A 12,128-nucleotide genomic window follows, 5' to 3' on the forward strand; every position below is an offset into this window, starting at 1 on the left:
TTTCGAGACGGCGGACGTCGGCGCGCTCGCGGACGCGGTGCGCGCGGTGAGCGATGCGAACGGTGCGGTCGGCGATGGGGCGATGGCGGTGGACGCGGACGCGCTGAAAGAGGCGATGAGCGCGGTGACGGAGGCGGAGCGCGCGGCGAAAATCGCGAGCGGGGAAATCGCGGCGCCGCAGAGAATGGAGGGATGGCTCGCGCCCGTGTCCGACGCGCTCGAGGATCTGTTGTTTGCGATTCAGGGGCAGTTGCAAGGGCTGGGGGTGCCGTACTCGACCGGGAACGCGATCATCATCGTGACGATTTTGGTCAAGTTTGTGACGTATCCGCTCACGCGAGATCAAGTCGTGAGCTCGCTGAATATGAAAAACTTGCAGCCACAGATCGCGGCGATTCGTGAGAAGTACGAGGACGACCAGGAGCGCATGAATAAGGAGATCAATCGCGTGTACGAGGAAAACGGGGTGAACCCGCTCGCGGGGTGCGGTCCGGCGTTGTTGACGTTTCCCGTGCTCGCCGGGTTGTATCGCGCGTTCAACAACGCCGGCATCGACGGCGCGTTTGACGAGGCTTGGTTTTTCTTACCTTCCCTCGCAGGTCCCACGGACGCGCGAGATTTGAGTTGGCTGCTGCCGCTCGACTCGGATTACGCGCCGCCGATCGGTTGGGAGGAAGCGTCGCTGTATTTGATTTTCCCGGTGCTGACGACGATTTCGCAATTCGTGAGCATGGAAGTGTTGAAACCGGAGGAGACTGAAAAGACGGATGAGATGAAGAATCAGTCGGTGTTGCTCAAGTTGCTTCCGCTGTTCATCGGCTACATCTCCCTCACCGTTCCCGCCGGGTTAGCTCTGTACTGGTTCTGGAACAACGTATTCACGACGGGGATTCAGGTGTTTTTGCGCAACGGCGGCGCGAAGGCGACGGTGGAGGCTCCGGACGACATTAAGATTAAGATTCCTCTCGGATGCGTGGTGATTCCGGAAGACGCGGAGATCATACCGGCCGGCACCACAGACTTCGGACCGAGCATCGTCTGGGACGAGGAGTGGCTGGCGAAATGGCGAGAGGAGCAAGTCGCCGCCGCGCCACAGTTGGCGGCGCAAAACGCCATCGCCGCGGGCATGAGCGAAGAAGACGCCAAGACGATGGAGGAAGCCCTTCGTAACCGTCTTCCGCGCAAAAAGAACATAGAAGAGCGCAATTTAGCCACAGAAACCGAGTTAAAGTCCCTGATCAAGGAGTTCAAGGCGCAAGGCAAGGACGCCACCGTGCTCGAGGAGGGTCTCGTCGCGCTTCGAGCGTACAAGGCGGAACTCAAGGCGAAGAAAGAAGAGGCCCCATCCGAAGCCGCGACGCAATAACGCAGATGTTTCTAGCCATTGATTGTTACACGTCGATTCTAAAAGATTGCAGCTGCAGAGTTGTCCTCACGCCGCTCCCGCCCCGCCGTACGCCCCTTTCACGAAGATGTACGCCTTGAAATTTTGTCCACCAGTCGTGCGCATCGTGAACGAGTGCACGTGCTCGACGTTTCGCAAACCTAATCGTCGCCACAACTCCACGCGCTGGTACGTCACGAGCACCTGGAAGTTCGAGCGGTTGAGCTGCTTGGCCAAGAGCGCGAGCGTCTTTTCGTTGAAGACGCGATCGTACATGTAAATGTGCGAAAACTTGAACGCTCCGCGAGTCGTCGCGTCGCCTTGCTCCAACTCGCACCTCGGCGGAGACACGAGTTCGCGTCCCTCGTCCGTCATGAACGCTCGATCGCCGTTCAAAAGTTCAGCTTGGACTTCAGAAGCCTTTTGCGCTCGCGAAGGAACGTATTCGATCCCCACCGACTTTGCCACCTTGGCCGAAAGCGCGGCGTGAAACACCACCTTCCCGTATCCGCTCCCGACATCGATGAACGTGCTGTCCTCGCACAGGTTGAGATCGGCCCACATCTCCGACATCGACTTCCCCTTCACGGGCGTTCGCACGGGCAACGGCGCGTCCAAGTCGGCGCTCGACAAACCTCGCAACAGCTGCAGCAACCGCTCGATCGACCCCTCCGTCATCTCTCCGTACCCCTCGCTCGCCGCGTTCTCATCTTCACCCTCCTCCGTCGCGGTCTTCGCCTTCTTCGCTCGCCGAGCGTCGTCTCCGTCCGCCTCCTCGCGCTCCCGCTTCGCCGCGTCGTCGTCGTCGCCGCCGATCGACCGACGCTTCCTCGGTCCCTCCACCGACCAATCGCTCGTCAGTCCCCAATCCAAGTACGTCTTCTTATCGATGTATCGATACACTCCCTTGACCGCCGCGTCGACGCGCACGGGCGCGCCCTTCGTCGGCGTCACCGGCGCGTCGTCGCCGCCGCGTCCGCGATCGGTCTCGAGGTCGTCGCGCGACGACGGCGCGCGCTTCGCGGGCGTCGACGGCGGCGACGCGGCGAACGAGAACATGAATGATTTTTCGAGTCGATCGCTCGCGACGCGCGACGCGCGCGGTTCGGGACGCGTCGCGAGCGTCGCGCGATGCGGATCGCGTGAATCTTAACAATTGGATTTTTCCCGCCTTTTTCGGCGCGGCCGCGAGACGCGTCGAACGGAACGCGCCATCACGACGACCCGCTCGACGCCGACCTTAAACGCGAACGAACGAACGAACGAACGAAGGAAGAAGCGAAGGCAGCGAATCGAATCGAATCACGACGCGCGCCGCGCGTCGCCGGACGCGAACGGCACCGTGGGATCCACCGTCGGCTCGCCGAGCAACACCTCCGCGGGCACGAACGCGGGCGCGCCGTACCCTTCACCGCCGTGGATGAAATCCGACCCGAACAAAAAATACGTCGCGCAAAACACCACCGATATCGCCGCCACGAACGGGCCGAACCCGAGAAACACCGCGAATCCCGTCTTGAGCAGTTCCGTCGCGCGCGCCGGAAATCCCTCCAGCCCCTCGCTCTGCAGCGCGCGCGACCGCGCGAGCTGATCGCTCTCGTCCGCGCGTCGCGGCGCGCTCGGATTCGGCGCGAACCGCGGCGGTTTCGGCGCGTCGCTCGCGCCGTCGCGATCGAACGGGTTCGGATTCGCTCGCGTCGTCGACGCGCGCGCGCCGCCGCGTCTCGCCACCTCGTCCGCGAACGAGCTCGACAGCCCGTCGTCGCCGTCGGTCGCGCCTCGGTCGTCGTCATCGTCGTCGTCGTCGTCGCGCGCGCTCGATCGCGCGTCGTCCGCGTCCGCGCGTCGTCGCGCGTCGCGAATCCGCGTCGACGGCCGTCGCGTCGCGAATCCGCGCTTTCGCGTCGCGAATCCGCGCGCCGTTACTCGGCGCGTCGACGCCGCGGGCGTCGCGCGCGACGTCGACGCGCGCGCCGTCGTCGTCGCGCGCATCGCGAACGCGCGCGACGCGTCGGTGTGCCGCGGATTCGCGACGCGCGTGACGTCGCGACATCGCGACGCGCATGGCGTCGCTCCCGCGCGTCATGCGCGCCGCGCGCGCGTGCGCCGAGACGCGCCGCGTCGCCGTCGTCGCCGACTGCGAGGTGCCGGCGATCGGCGCGCGCGACGTGCTCGTGGAGGTGCGATGCGCGACGGTGAATCACATCGACGTCAACGCCGCGCGCGACGGGTACGCGGTCGACGTCTACGCCGGCGCGCCGAACGCGCGACGCGCGTGGACGCCGGGACGAGAGTTCTCGGGCGTGGTGCGCGCGGTCGGCGCGAAGACGCGAGGCTGGCGGGTCGGCGACGAGTGCTACGGCGCGACGGCGCCGACGACGCGGCGCGGCGCGTGGGCGACGTACGCGAAGGCGCCGGCGCACGCGGTGGCGAAGAAACCGCGAGGAATGACGCACGAGGAGGCGAGCGCGATACCGTTCGCGGCGCTGACGGCGCACAGGGCGGTGATGGAGCGAGGACGGGCGAGGGCGGGGGAGCGGGTGTGCGTGCTGGGCGGCGGCGGCGCGGTGGGGACGGCGGCGTGCGCGCTGGCGAAGAGCGCGGGGTGCGAGGTGGTGACGACGGCGCGCGCGAGCGACGCGGTGAGACTGCGAGAGGTGATCGGGGTGGACGAGGCGCACGATTACGAGCGAGAGGGGTTTTCGTTGCGGCGGGCGACGGCGGCGCGAGCGCCGTTTGATTTGGCGGTGGATTGCGTGGGGACGGCGCGGACGGAGCGGAGCGCGATCGAGTTGTTGAAGTACGGCGTCGGACGGTACGTGACGCTGCACGGGGATTTGGGCAAGCACATCGCGAGCGAGCGAGGGATGGTGTACGGCGCGATGAGGGGGGTGGGCGAGTACGCGCGGAAGGCGACGATTACGCGTTGGCAACGCGACGTCGGGTACGAGCAAGCCGTCATGCGTTTAGATCCGGACGCGATGATCGATATCGCGCGTTTAGTCGACAGTGGTAAGCTGCGCGTTCCCGTCGGCGAGGTTTTGGCGTTGGAGGACATCGAACGCGCGTGCGATTTATTGCGCGATCCCGCGGTGTTTGGGAAAATCGTCGTTCGCGTGTCCGAGGGGTAGTCGCGAAGCAAACGACAAAATTTGTACAACAACCTCACTAGTAGCTCTACCATCGACCTCCGCGCTCCCACGTGTACGCGTCTTCGGTCGGCTGCGCGCCCTTCGCGAGCACGCTCGCGATCGCCGCTCGATCATCGGCGTCTAAATCAAAGTCGAAGAGCGCGAGGTGATCGGAGACGTGATTCGCGTTTCGCGCGCCGACGATGATCGCCGGCACCGCGGGCGAGTCCAGGACCCACTTCGACGCCACGTTGGCGATGCTCGCGCCGTCGTGCTTGTCGCCCACGGCGCGGAGCGTTCGGAGCAAACTTTGATACCACTGGTATCCACCGACTTGCCCGATGACCGACGCGTACTTTCGCAGCGACGACGTATTCGTGACGACGTCCTCCGCGCGCGCGTCCAAATATTTATCCGACAACAGTCCCCCCGCGACGACGCCGTACGGCAACAGCCCGACGCCCGTCTGTCGACAATAGTCCACCATCACCTTCTCCGGCCGTCGATCGAGCAACGAGTACTGAATCTGATTCGTCGAAATCTCCGCGCCCGCGTCCACCATCTCCTTCACGCGCTTCGTGTCGAAATTCGTCAGCGAAACCGCGCCGATTTTCCCCGCCCGCTTCAAATCCGTCAAAAACAGCGCCGCGTCGACGTAATTTTTCTTATCGTAATCGTTCCAATACAGCTGCACCATCCCGAGTTTCCCCACCCCTATGCGTCGCATCGGTCGCGTCACGTTCTCCTCGACCCACGCCTTCGTCATCGTCGTCTGCTCTCGCCCGACGCAGCACAGTTTCGTGCACACGATTATCTCATCGCCGTGTTTTTTCCCGTGCGCCGTCTTCAGGTACTCTCCCACCAGCGTTTCGCTCGGTCCGTAGCCGCACGCCTCCGGTCCCGTGTCGAACGTCGTCACGCCGCGGTCGACGAACGTCGCGAAATCCGTCGTCGCGTCGTCGCCTCGCGTGCGATCGCTCGCGCGTTCGCCGCTGTGTCCGCCGGAGAGCTGCCAGCACCCCTGTTTTGTGTCGCCGTCGGTCAGTCTCCGCCTTCGTCTCGCGTCGCCGCGTCTCGTCGTCGTCGTCGTCGTCGTCGTCTCACCTTGACCACCTGGGACGGCCGCAGCGTCGTGCCGAGCAGCGGCGACGTCGAGCGAGGCACCGCGCTCGTTCGCGCGCGCGCGAGCGGCGGCGCGTCGACGCGCGCGCACGCCGCGGACGCGGCGAGCGCGGCGAGCGCGCGTCGCGTGAGCGCGGCGGCGGCGCGGTCGTCGTCGCGCGACGCCGACGCGACGACGACGCGCGCGCGCGGCGCGGGACGCGGCGTCGACGTCGGCGTCGGCGTCGGCGGCGCGCGCGGGACGGCGCGCGGCGCGCGGAGCGTCATGGCGGACGCGGCGGTTGGATTCGGTTGGATTCGGTTGGATTCGCGGCGCGAAGTGACGCGAAGGCGTCGGGCGCGTCGTGGTCTCGAATGGCGACGGTTGACGTTAAAACGCTACGAAGAGATGGAAAAAGAGCCACGCGTGGAGGATGGCCCAGTAGGATAGGGCGGCGAAGCGAAGCGAGGGTTGCGTTCGCATGACGCGGAAGAAGCGAACGAAGGCGTTGTCGCAAAATTCCATGATCGGTTGGAATCGCGCGGGCACGCGGCCGGTGACGCGAGAATCCTTCCAAACGCGAAGGGATTTCGACGGTGATTCCGCGCGGTCGCCGGATTCGATGTCGACCGCGTGCGAGCTGTCGCTCGGCGTTCGCGGGAGTCGTCGCGACGCCGAAGTCGGCGGCGGAGGCGTCGACGGTAGCGGGGCGCTCTGCTGCTTCGACAGCGCGGCGTTCGCGTCGGCGAGCTTCGACCTTAAATCATTTTGCACTTCTTGCGAAGTCGTGAGGTTCGCTTCCGCGCGCACCAACCGCTCTTGCAAATCTCGCGTTGACGCGAGCGACGTCTGCGCCGCCCGGAGCTCTGCGCGCAAGCTCGAGACTTCGCCTTGCGCCTCACCCAGCGCTGCGTTCAACTCGCCGATTCGGCTTTGTGCCCCAGCGGCGCCATTCGCCTTTGCCTCTTCTACTTGGGCGGTGAGTCGCGCGATCAACGCGCTCTTTTCCTCAACCAACGCAGTCGTCTCCGCGAGCGTCTTCTCCTCTGCGACTCGGATATCGGCGATTTCCTTTTCAAGCACGGCGACGCGCGACGCGGCTTCGCTCGTCGACGCTACATCACGCGCAAGACTATCGCGCTCGGCCTCAACTTTCGCCAAACGCTCTTCAACGTCGGCTCGAGCGACGAGGAGCGCCTCGCGCTCGGCGATCGCGGATTCGTGCGAAACGCGCAAGTCGGTGAGTGCCTCGTTGACGCGAGACAACTCTTCGCTTGAACCAGCGTTCATTGATTTGATGTGCTCGCGAAGTTGCGACGTCTCTTGATTCTTCTCCGTGATCGCAACTTTGAGCTTTTCCTTCTCATCCTTGAGCGCCGACAACTCAGCGTCGACGCCCTGTAATCGTTCCACGTATTCCTTGAGTTGTTTTTCGGCTACGATCTTCTCCTCCTCCATGGCGTCGAGCTTAGCTTGCGTGTGCGACAACTCCTCGCCGACGGCACCGCGCGCTTCGTCGGCCTTCGCGCTGAGTTCATTAATATGGTCGCACTTCGCCGCTAACTCTTTCTCGAGCGCAGATTTAGACGCCGCGACGTCGGCAGCCTCCTTCTCCACCGCTTGAACTCGCACGTTTGCCGCGCTGATTTCTTCTCGCAACTGCGCGATCGAGTTTTCTTTTTCTTGCTCAGCGGCGTCGAGTTTTGCGCGAAGCGCGGCAAGTAAATCATCGGACGCCTTCTTCGTCTTCTTCGCCTTTGCAGTCAGTTTGGCTATTTGCGCATCCTTTGCACTCAACTCGCCTTCGGCTCTCTCCTTGGCGCTCGACAGGGACTTGATTTCATCTTGAGAAGCCTGCAATCCCGTTTTAGAATCGACGATTTGGGCCTCGAGCGATTCTTTTTCCTGCGTAAGGAGTTCGATGCGCGCTTGAAGCTCGCCCACGACGTCTCCGGATGATTCGAGCGAACGCATGTGTTCCGTGAGCTTGGCGATTTCTTCGTCTCGCTTGGCGACAGTATCCTCCGCACTCAACTTGGCGGAATTCAAAGCCGCGAGTTCTGCCGTCTGTGCTTGCATGCGCGCGTTGATTTCGACGAGTTGTTCGTGCTGCACACTCTTTTCCGTTTCAGCGGCGTCGAGGCGCGAGCGCGCATCTACGAGCTCAGCCGCCGCCGCGCCTCGGGCGTCGTCGAACGCAGATTGCGCTCGCGCAATTTCGTGATCCTTTGCTCGAAGCGCGTCTTCGACAGCAGTCTTCGCTGCCTTTAGCGCGTTCGCTTCTTCGTTTGTCGCGCGCGCTGCATCGGAAAGTTTGGCGATGCTTGCGCTTTGAGAGGCATTTTCAGCGCTTAACTCTTCCAGCTGCGCGCGCAGTGCCCTTGTTTCATCGTTGGAAGATTGGCTCGCTTCCTGAACGCGAGACGTGAGCGCGGCAATTTCATCGATTTTCGCCGCGATCTCACTCTCAAGCGTCGCGTTTTCGTCGCTTAATGCGGCGAACTTCCCGTGCGCGTCTTCTAATTGTGATGACACATCGTTCAGACGCTCTAACAAATCCGTCGACTGGGCTTGTTTTTCTTGCTCGGCGGCTTCAAGCGCCGCTTGCAATCGCGTCACGTCATCGTTAGATGAACTCTGCGCGTCTTCAATCCTCGCCACGAGTGACTGAATCTCCGCGTCCTTCTCAAAAACGGCGCGCTCGGAAACGCCCAATTGCTCCGTGATGTCGTCGATTTGCGACACGAATTGCGCGCGCTCCTCTTCAATTTTTGCCTGTTCCTCTGCAGCGCTCTCTTCGACTTTCCGCAAGGATTCGACAGCAATTGCCAAATCTTCCCTCAACTGCATGGTTTGCGCATCCGCATCCGCGCGCGCGGCTTCAACGTCGGCTTGTGCACTTTCAAGCGCACTTTGGGCGTTTTGAACTTCAGCTTTGAGCTTTTCCACGGTTTCTTTCGCCGCAGCGAGCTCAACCTCGAGTGGTTTTTCTTTCGCTTCGAGAGATTTCAACATGACAAGCTGCGCTTGAAGATCCTTGTTACGAATCTTTTCTTCGGCGAGTGCGTCGTCCATGCCCTCAAACATCATCGCTTTATCGTTTGCGGCGTTGAGATCGTTTTGAAGCGCAGCAAGTTTGGACTCCGCTTCGGCGAGATTTTGTGTCAACTTGGCGTGTTCCTCGCTCGCCGAACGTAATGTCGTCATCTCCTCCTCGAGCGCCTTCTTCTCAGCCTCGATACTTTTGCCTTTGGCGATAGCTCTCTTGACTTTGTCTTTCGACTGCTTCTTCGCCTCCTCTACCGCGCTCTTCATCTCCTCCATGCCCGCTCGTGCCTCTTCGATCTCCGCCGCCGCGCTCGACAGCTCGTCCACCTTCGCCGCGAGTTCGTCGCGAACCTTCGCCACCTCCTCCGCGCTCGCCCGCGCCGCGGCCTCTTTTGTGTCTAACGACACTCGCAAAGCCTCCAATTCCGGTTCCACCGTCTTCAATCGCGTCACTTCGCGCTCTAAACTCGCGATCTCCTCCTCCAATCTTTCGCGTTCGCCCGCGAACTCCTCGCGCAGCGTCTCCAACTCCCGCTGCAACTCGCCCGCGACGTCTCCCGCAATCTTATCCGCCCCGATCGCATCCATCGCATCGTTTACATCGCGATAATCCGTCTTCGCATCGTACAGCGCGCGTTCACTCGCGATGCGCGCGTTTTCCTTCGCCGCCGCCTCGTCGAGCGTCGCGCCGTAATCTTCATCGATCACCTGCGGCCGCGCTCTCGCGCTCTCCGGGCTCGTCACCGCCTCCGCGACGCCATCTAACGGCGCATCCTCGCGCACGCTTCCCGCGACGCTGCCTAACTCGGCGAGTTTCGCTTCCAGTCGCGCGCTGTACGTATCGTTCGGCTCACCGTTCGGGACGTCGTCGAGCGAGACGCGCGCGTTCGGCGCAGCGTCGCGCTTCAACGACGCCGCGCGCGCGGCTTTACGCGCGCGGAACTCTTCGAGCTTCTTGCGACCGTTGTCGAGGTCGCGCGCGCGCGCGTCGGGGGCCATCGCGCGTCGTACTGTCGGTGGTGTGGCGGGCAGAGCAACGGACTTGGCGACAGCTGGAATTTCAAAGATGAAGATTGAAGGCGGCGAATAGGATTACGCGAGTGCATGTATCTTTTGCGCGGCGTCCAAAACAGCGTTGCTGACGAACGCCGTGGAGAGACCGTGGACGCACCCGAAGGCGTCGGCGACGACGGCGCGGGTGCCGGCTGGATTGAAGGCGGCTGCGCCGACGGCGACGTCGGCGACGACGCGCGTCTGCGCGCGAGGACTTGGAAAGGTGATGACTTCGCGAAACGTGCGAACGTCGCTGACGTATAGAGCGAAGTCAGTGGTAGTGGCAATCCAATGTTGTTGATCTGCGATCTTGGTGCACGAGAGTGGGACGCCAGGAGGGAGCTGGAAACGCGCGGATTCCGTCGCGGCGCGCTCGTCCCAGATTTTCACCAGCCCGTCGATGTCGACGGTGGCGAGGCCTCGTGGAGTAAGAGTGCAGTCAACGACGATTGTGTCGTGTGCAATAAACTCACGCTTACACGTTTCATGGTCGAGATCCCAAAACTTCACCAATCTATCGCCACCAGTGGAGTAGAGCGTGAAGGAATCGTCTGAGCATAAACCGCGCACACGCGAATTGTGCGCTTCGAATGACTTCATGATGGTGGGACCACTACGACTGCGGACGTCCCATACGCATATCTTCCCGCCACCGCCACCGGTGATGAGTGTTCCATGACCGGCATCCGTCATCGAAAACACGCCCAGTTCATGTGCCTGAGCAACCTTACTCTTTGACCACGCCCATGAATTTGCACTGAAATCCCACGCAGTGAGCGAGCCATCGGATCGTCCAAAATAGACAATCGAATCAGACCTTTCGGAATGCATCGTAAGTATCGGAGACGGAGTGAAAGCAAGGTCATCTTTAACAACCTTGGCTTGCAACGGAGTCATGTCCATGTTGAGCTTCCAATTTTTTGAGTCGAGAACACGCACCGAGCCATCAGACGCGCCTGTGACAAAGTACGAGCCAACGCCGTGGAGCTCGAGATGTGCCGCCGCGGTCACTTTCGCTCGATGAACAGACACCGTTGTATCGTCAGATTTTCGTGATTCGACGTCTTCCTTCGCTTCCGCGCGACGAAGCATGTTGGGATCTCGTGGGTAAGCGCCCGTGGATGCCGTCCCTCGTCGTCCGATCCAAGACCAGAGACGCATCGTTCCGTCTCCTGCACCCGTCACAACGCAACTTGCGTCTAGCGAAATACTCGCACAAGTAATTCGATGAATGTGATTCATTGAAACAATCAGTTTACCGGTGAGCGAACTGTGGATTTTGCACGTTCGATCGACAGATGCGGATACGAGCAGTTTGCCATCTCGGTTAAAGCTCAAAGCAGTAATCGGTCCATCGTGTGCTTTGATCAGCCCCACGTGCTTTGCGTTCCTAGGCTCCCACAGCATGATGCTGCTGTCAACACCACTGCTTGCGAATAACCCAGTCGACGCGCAGGCGGTACAAGTGATTTCACCGATGTGCCCGCGGAATTCCAACGTCACCGTGGGAGGTTGGGAAGCGACCTTCTTTGTTCGTCGCCCTCCGATGAAGGAGCTGTTACCGACCGACGGTGTGTGATTAGATGTACCAACGCCCGAAGTTCGGTCATCATAATCGTCCGCGCGATGAAAGTTGGTCCCTCTGGACTTTTGTTGCACCATTGTTGAGTTTTCGAGCGTAAAGACCCACAATCGCATGACGCCGTCAGTCGCGGCCGTGATCATGAAACTCAAATCCGGTGCGAGGGAAATCGAATTGACCGGCACTTTATGTTCTGTGTTCAAAACATATAGTAACGGGTATCCCGGCGCGCAAGACCAGCAACGGATCTCGTCACCTCCCACGCTGAAGAGCTCATTTGTAGACAATGCGATGGCGAGAGAAGTGACGGGTTCTTCGTGACCAGTCAATGTGGTGCAGTCGCGACCGAGTGAATCGTCCAGGCGCCATATGCGGACCGTTTTATCCCGAGATGCTGAAGCAACGTACACTGACGTGCGTGCGTTCTTGACGAGATCGTTATTAATCAACTCGAGCGCCGTCACCGCGCGCTCGTGTCCAACGAACCTCGCAACTGTCGAACCACGATTTGCGTCCCACATCTCAACGGCGCCACTCGCGTAACCAGCGAGAAAAGTCGCGTCGTCTAGCCAACGCACACATCTGACATCACCCTCACTCTCACAGCCGCTTCGCACGGATACTTGAGTCAATGCTTCGCTCGGTATATTTTCCCAACGCACCATCACTCGCTCCACGCCGGCGTAATCTCGAATTGAACTTTCACTTGCCTCGATGATTCCACCAGAGCACAGCCTTCGCGGCGTAGCGTTGCCAATATCGTTGAAGAACTGTTGACGTATGAGACTCGGGTTCCTGTGCACCATTTCCAATTTCCGCCACAAGACG

At 61.3% G+C, this 12,128-nt stretch overlaps 7 protein-coding genes across 7 annotated transcripts; 2 read left to right on the plus strand and 5 right to left on the minus strand.

The window, feature by feature from the left end:
• Positions 1-142: 142 nt before the first annotated feature.
• OSTLU_3329 (Oxa1 family transporter: 60 KD inner membrane protein OxaA-like protein) lies at positions 143-934 on the plus strand (the record flags this gene model as incomplete). Its single annotated transcript, XM_001417664.1, has 1 exon — positions 143-934. A coding segment is annotated over one exon (792 nt), but the record flags the coding sequence as incomplete, so codon positions are not given.
• A 498-nt stretch (positions 935-1,432) lies between these two features.
• On the minus strand, positions 1,433-2,443 carry OSTLU_92721 (predicted protein; the record flags this gene model as incomplete). The annotated part of the gene is made up of 1 exon (XM_001417906.1): positions 1,433-2,443. The coding sequence occupies one exon, from the start codon at positions 2,441-2,443 to the stop codon at positions 1,433-1,435; it is 1,011 nt and encodes a 336-aa protein (XP_001417943.1).
• A 243-nt stretch (positions 2,444-2,686) lies between these two features.
• Positions 2,687-3,376, minus strand: OSTLU_31587 (predicted protein; the record flags this gene model as incomplete). The annotated part of the gene is made up of 1 exon (XM_001417907.1): positions 2,687-3,376. The coding sequence occupies one exon, from the start codon at positions 3,374-3,376 to the stop codon at positions 2,687-2,689; it is 690 nt and encodes a 229-aa protein (XP_001417944.1).
• Positions 3,377-3,468: 92 nt separating this feature from the next.
• OSTLU_31588 (predicted protein) lies at positions 3,469-4,515 on the plus strand (the record flags this gene model as incomplete). Its single annotated transcript, XM_001417665.1, has 1 exon — positions 3,469-4,515. One exon carries the CDS (start codon positions 3,469-3,471, stop codon positions 4,513-4,515), a length of 1,047 nt encoding a protein of 348 aa, XP_001417702.1.
• Positions 4,516-4,543: 28 nt separating this feature from the next.
• OSTLU_31589 (predicted protein) lies at positions 4,544-5,281 on the minus strand (the record flags this gene model as incomplete). Its single annotated transcript, XM_001417908.1, has 1 exon — positions 4,544-5,281. The coding sequence occupies one exon, from the start codon at positions 5,279-5,281 to the stop codon at positions 4,562-4,564; it is 720 nt and encodes a 239-aa protein (XP_001417945.1). The 3' UTR covers positions 4,544-4,561.
• A 511-nt stretch (positions 5,282-5,792) lies between these two features.
• OSTLU_31590 (predicted protein) lies at positions 5,793-9,253 on the minus strand (the record flags this gene model as incomplete). Its single annotated transcript, XM_001417909.1, has 1 exon — positions 5,793-9,253. One exon carries the CDS (start codon positions 9,251-9,253, stop codon positions 6,008-6,010), a length of 3,246 nt encoding a protein of 1,081 aa, XP_001417946.1. The 3' UTR covers positions 5,793-6,007.
• A 1,611-nt stretch (positions 9,254-10,864) lies between these two features.
• On the minus strand, positions 10,865-11,464 carry OSTLU_8083 (predicted protein; the record flags this gene model as incomplete). Its single annotated transcript, XM_001417910.1, has 2 exons — positions 10,865-11,245; positions 11,405-11,464. Coding segments are annotated over 2 exons (441 nt in total), but the record flags the coding sequence as incomplete, so codon positions are not given.
• Between the last annotated feature and the right edge of the window lie 664 nt (positions 11,465-12,128).

Source organism: Ostreococcus lucimarinus, chromosome 5, assembly GCF_000092065.1.
Source record: "Ostreococcus lucimarinus CCE9901 chromosome 5, complete sequence".
Classification (NCBI taxonomy): Eukaryota; Viridiplantae; Chlorophyta; class Mamiellophyceae; order Mamiellales; family Bathycoccaceae; genus Ostreococcus; species Ostreococcus sp. 'lucimarinus'.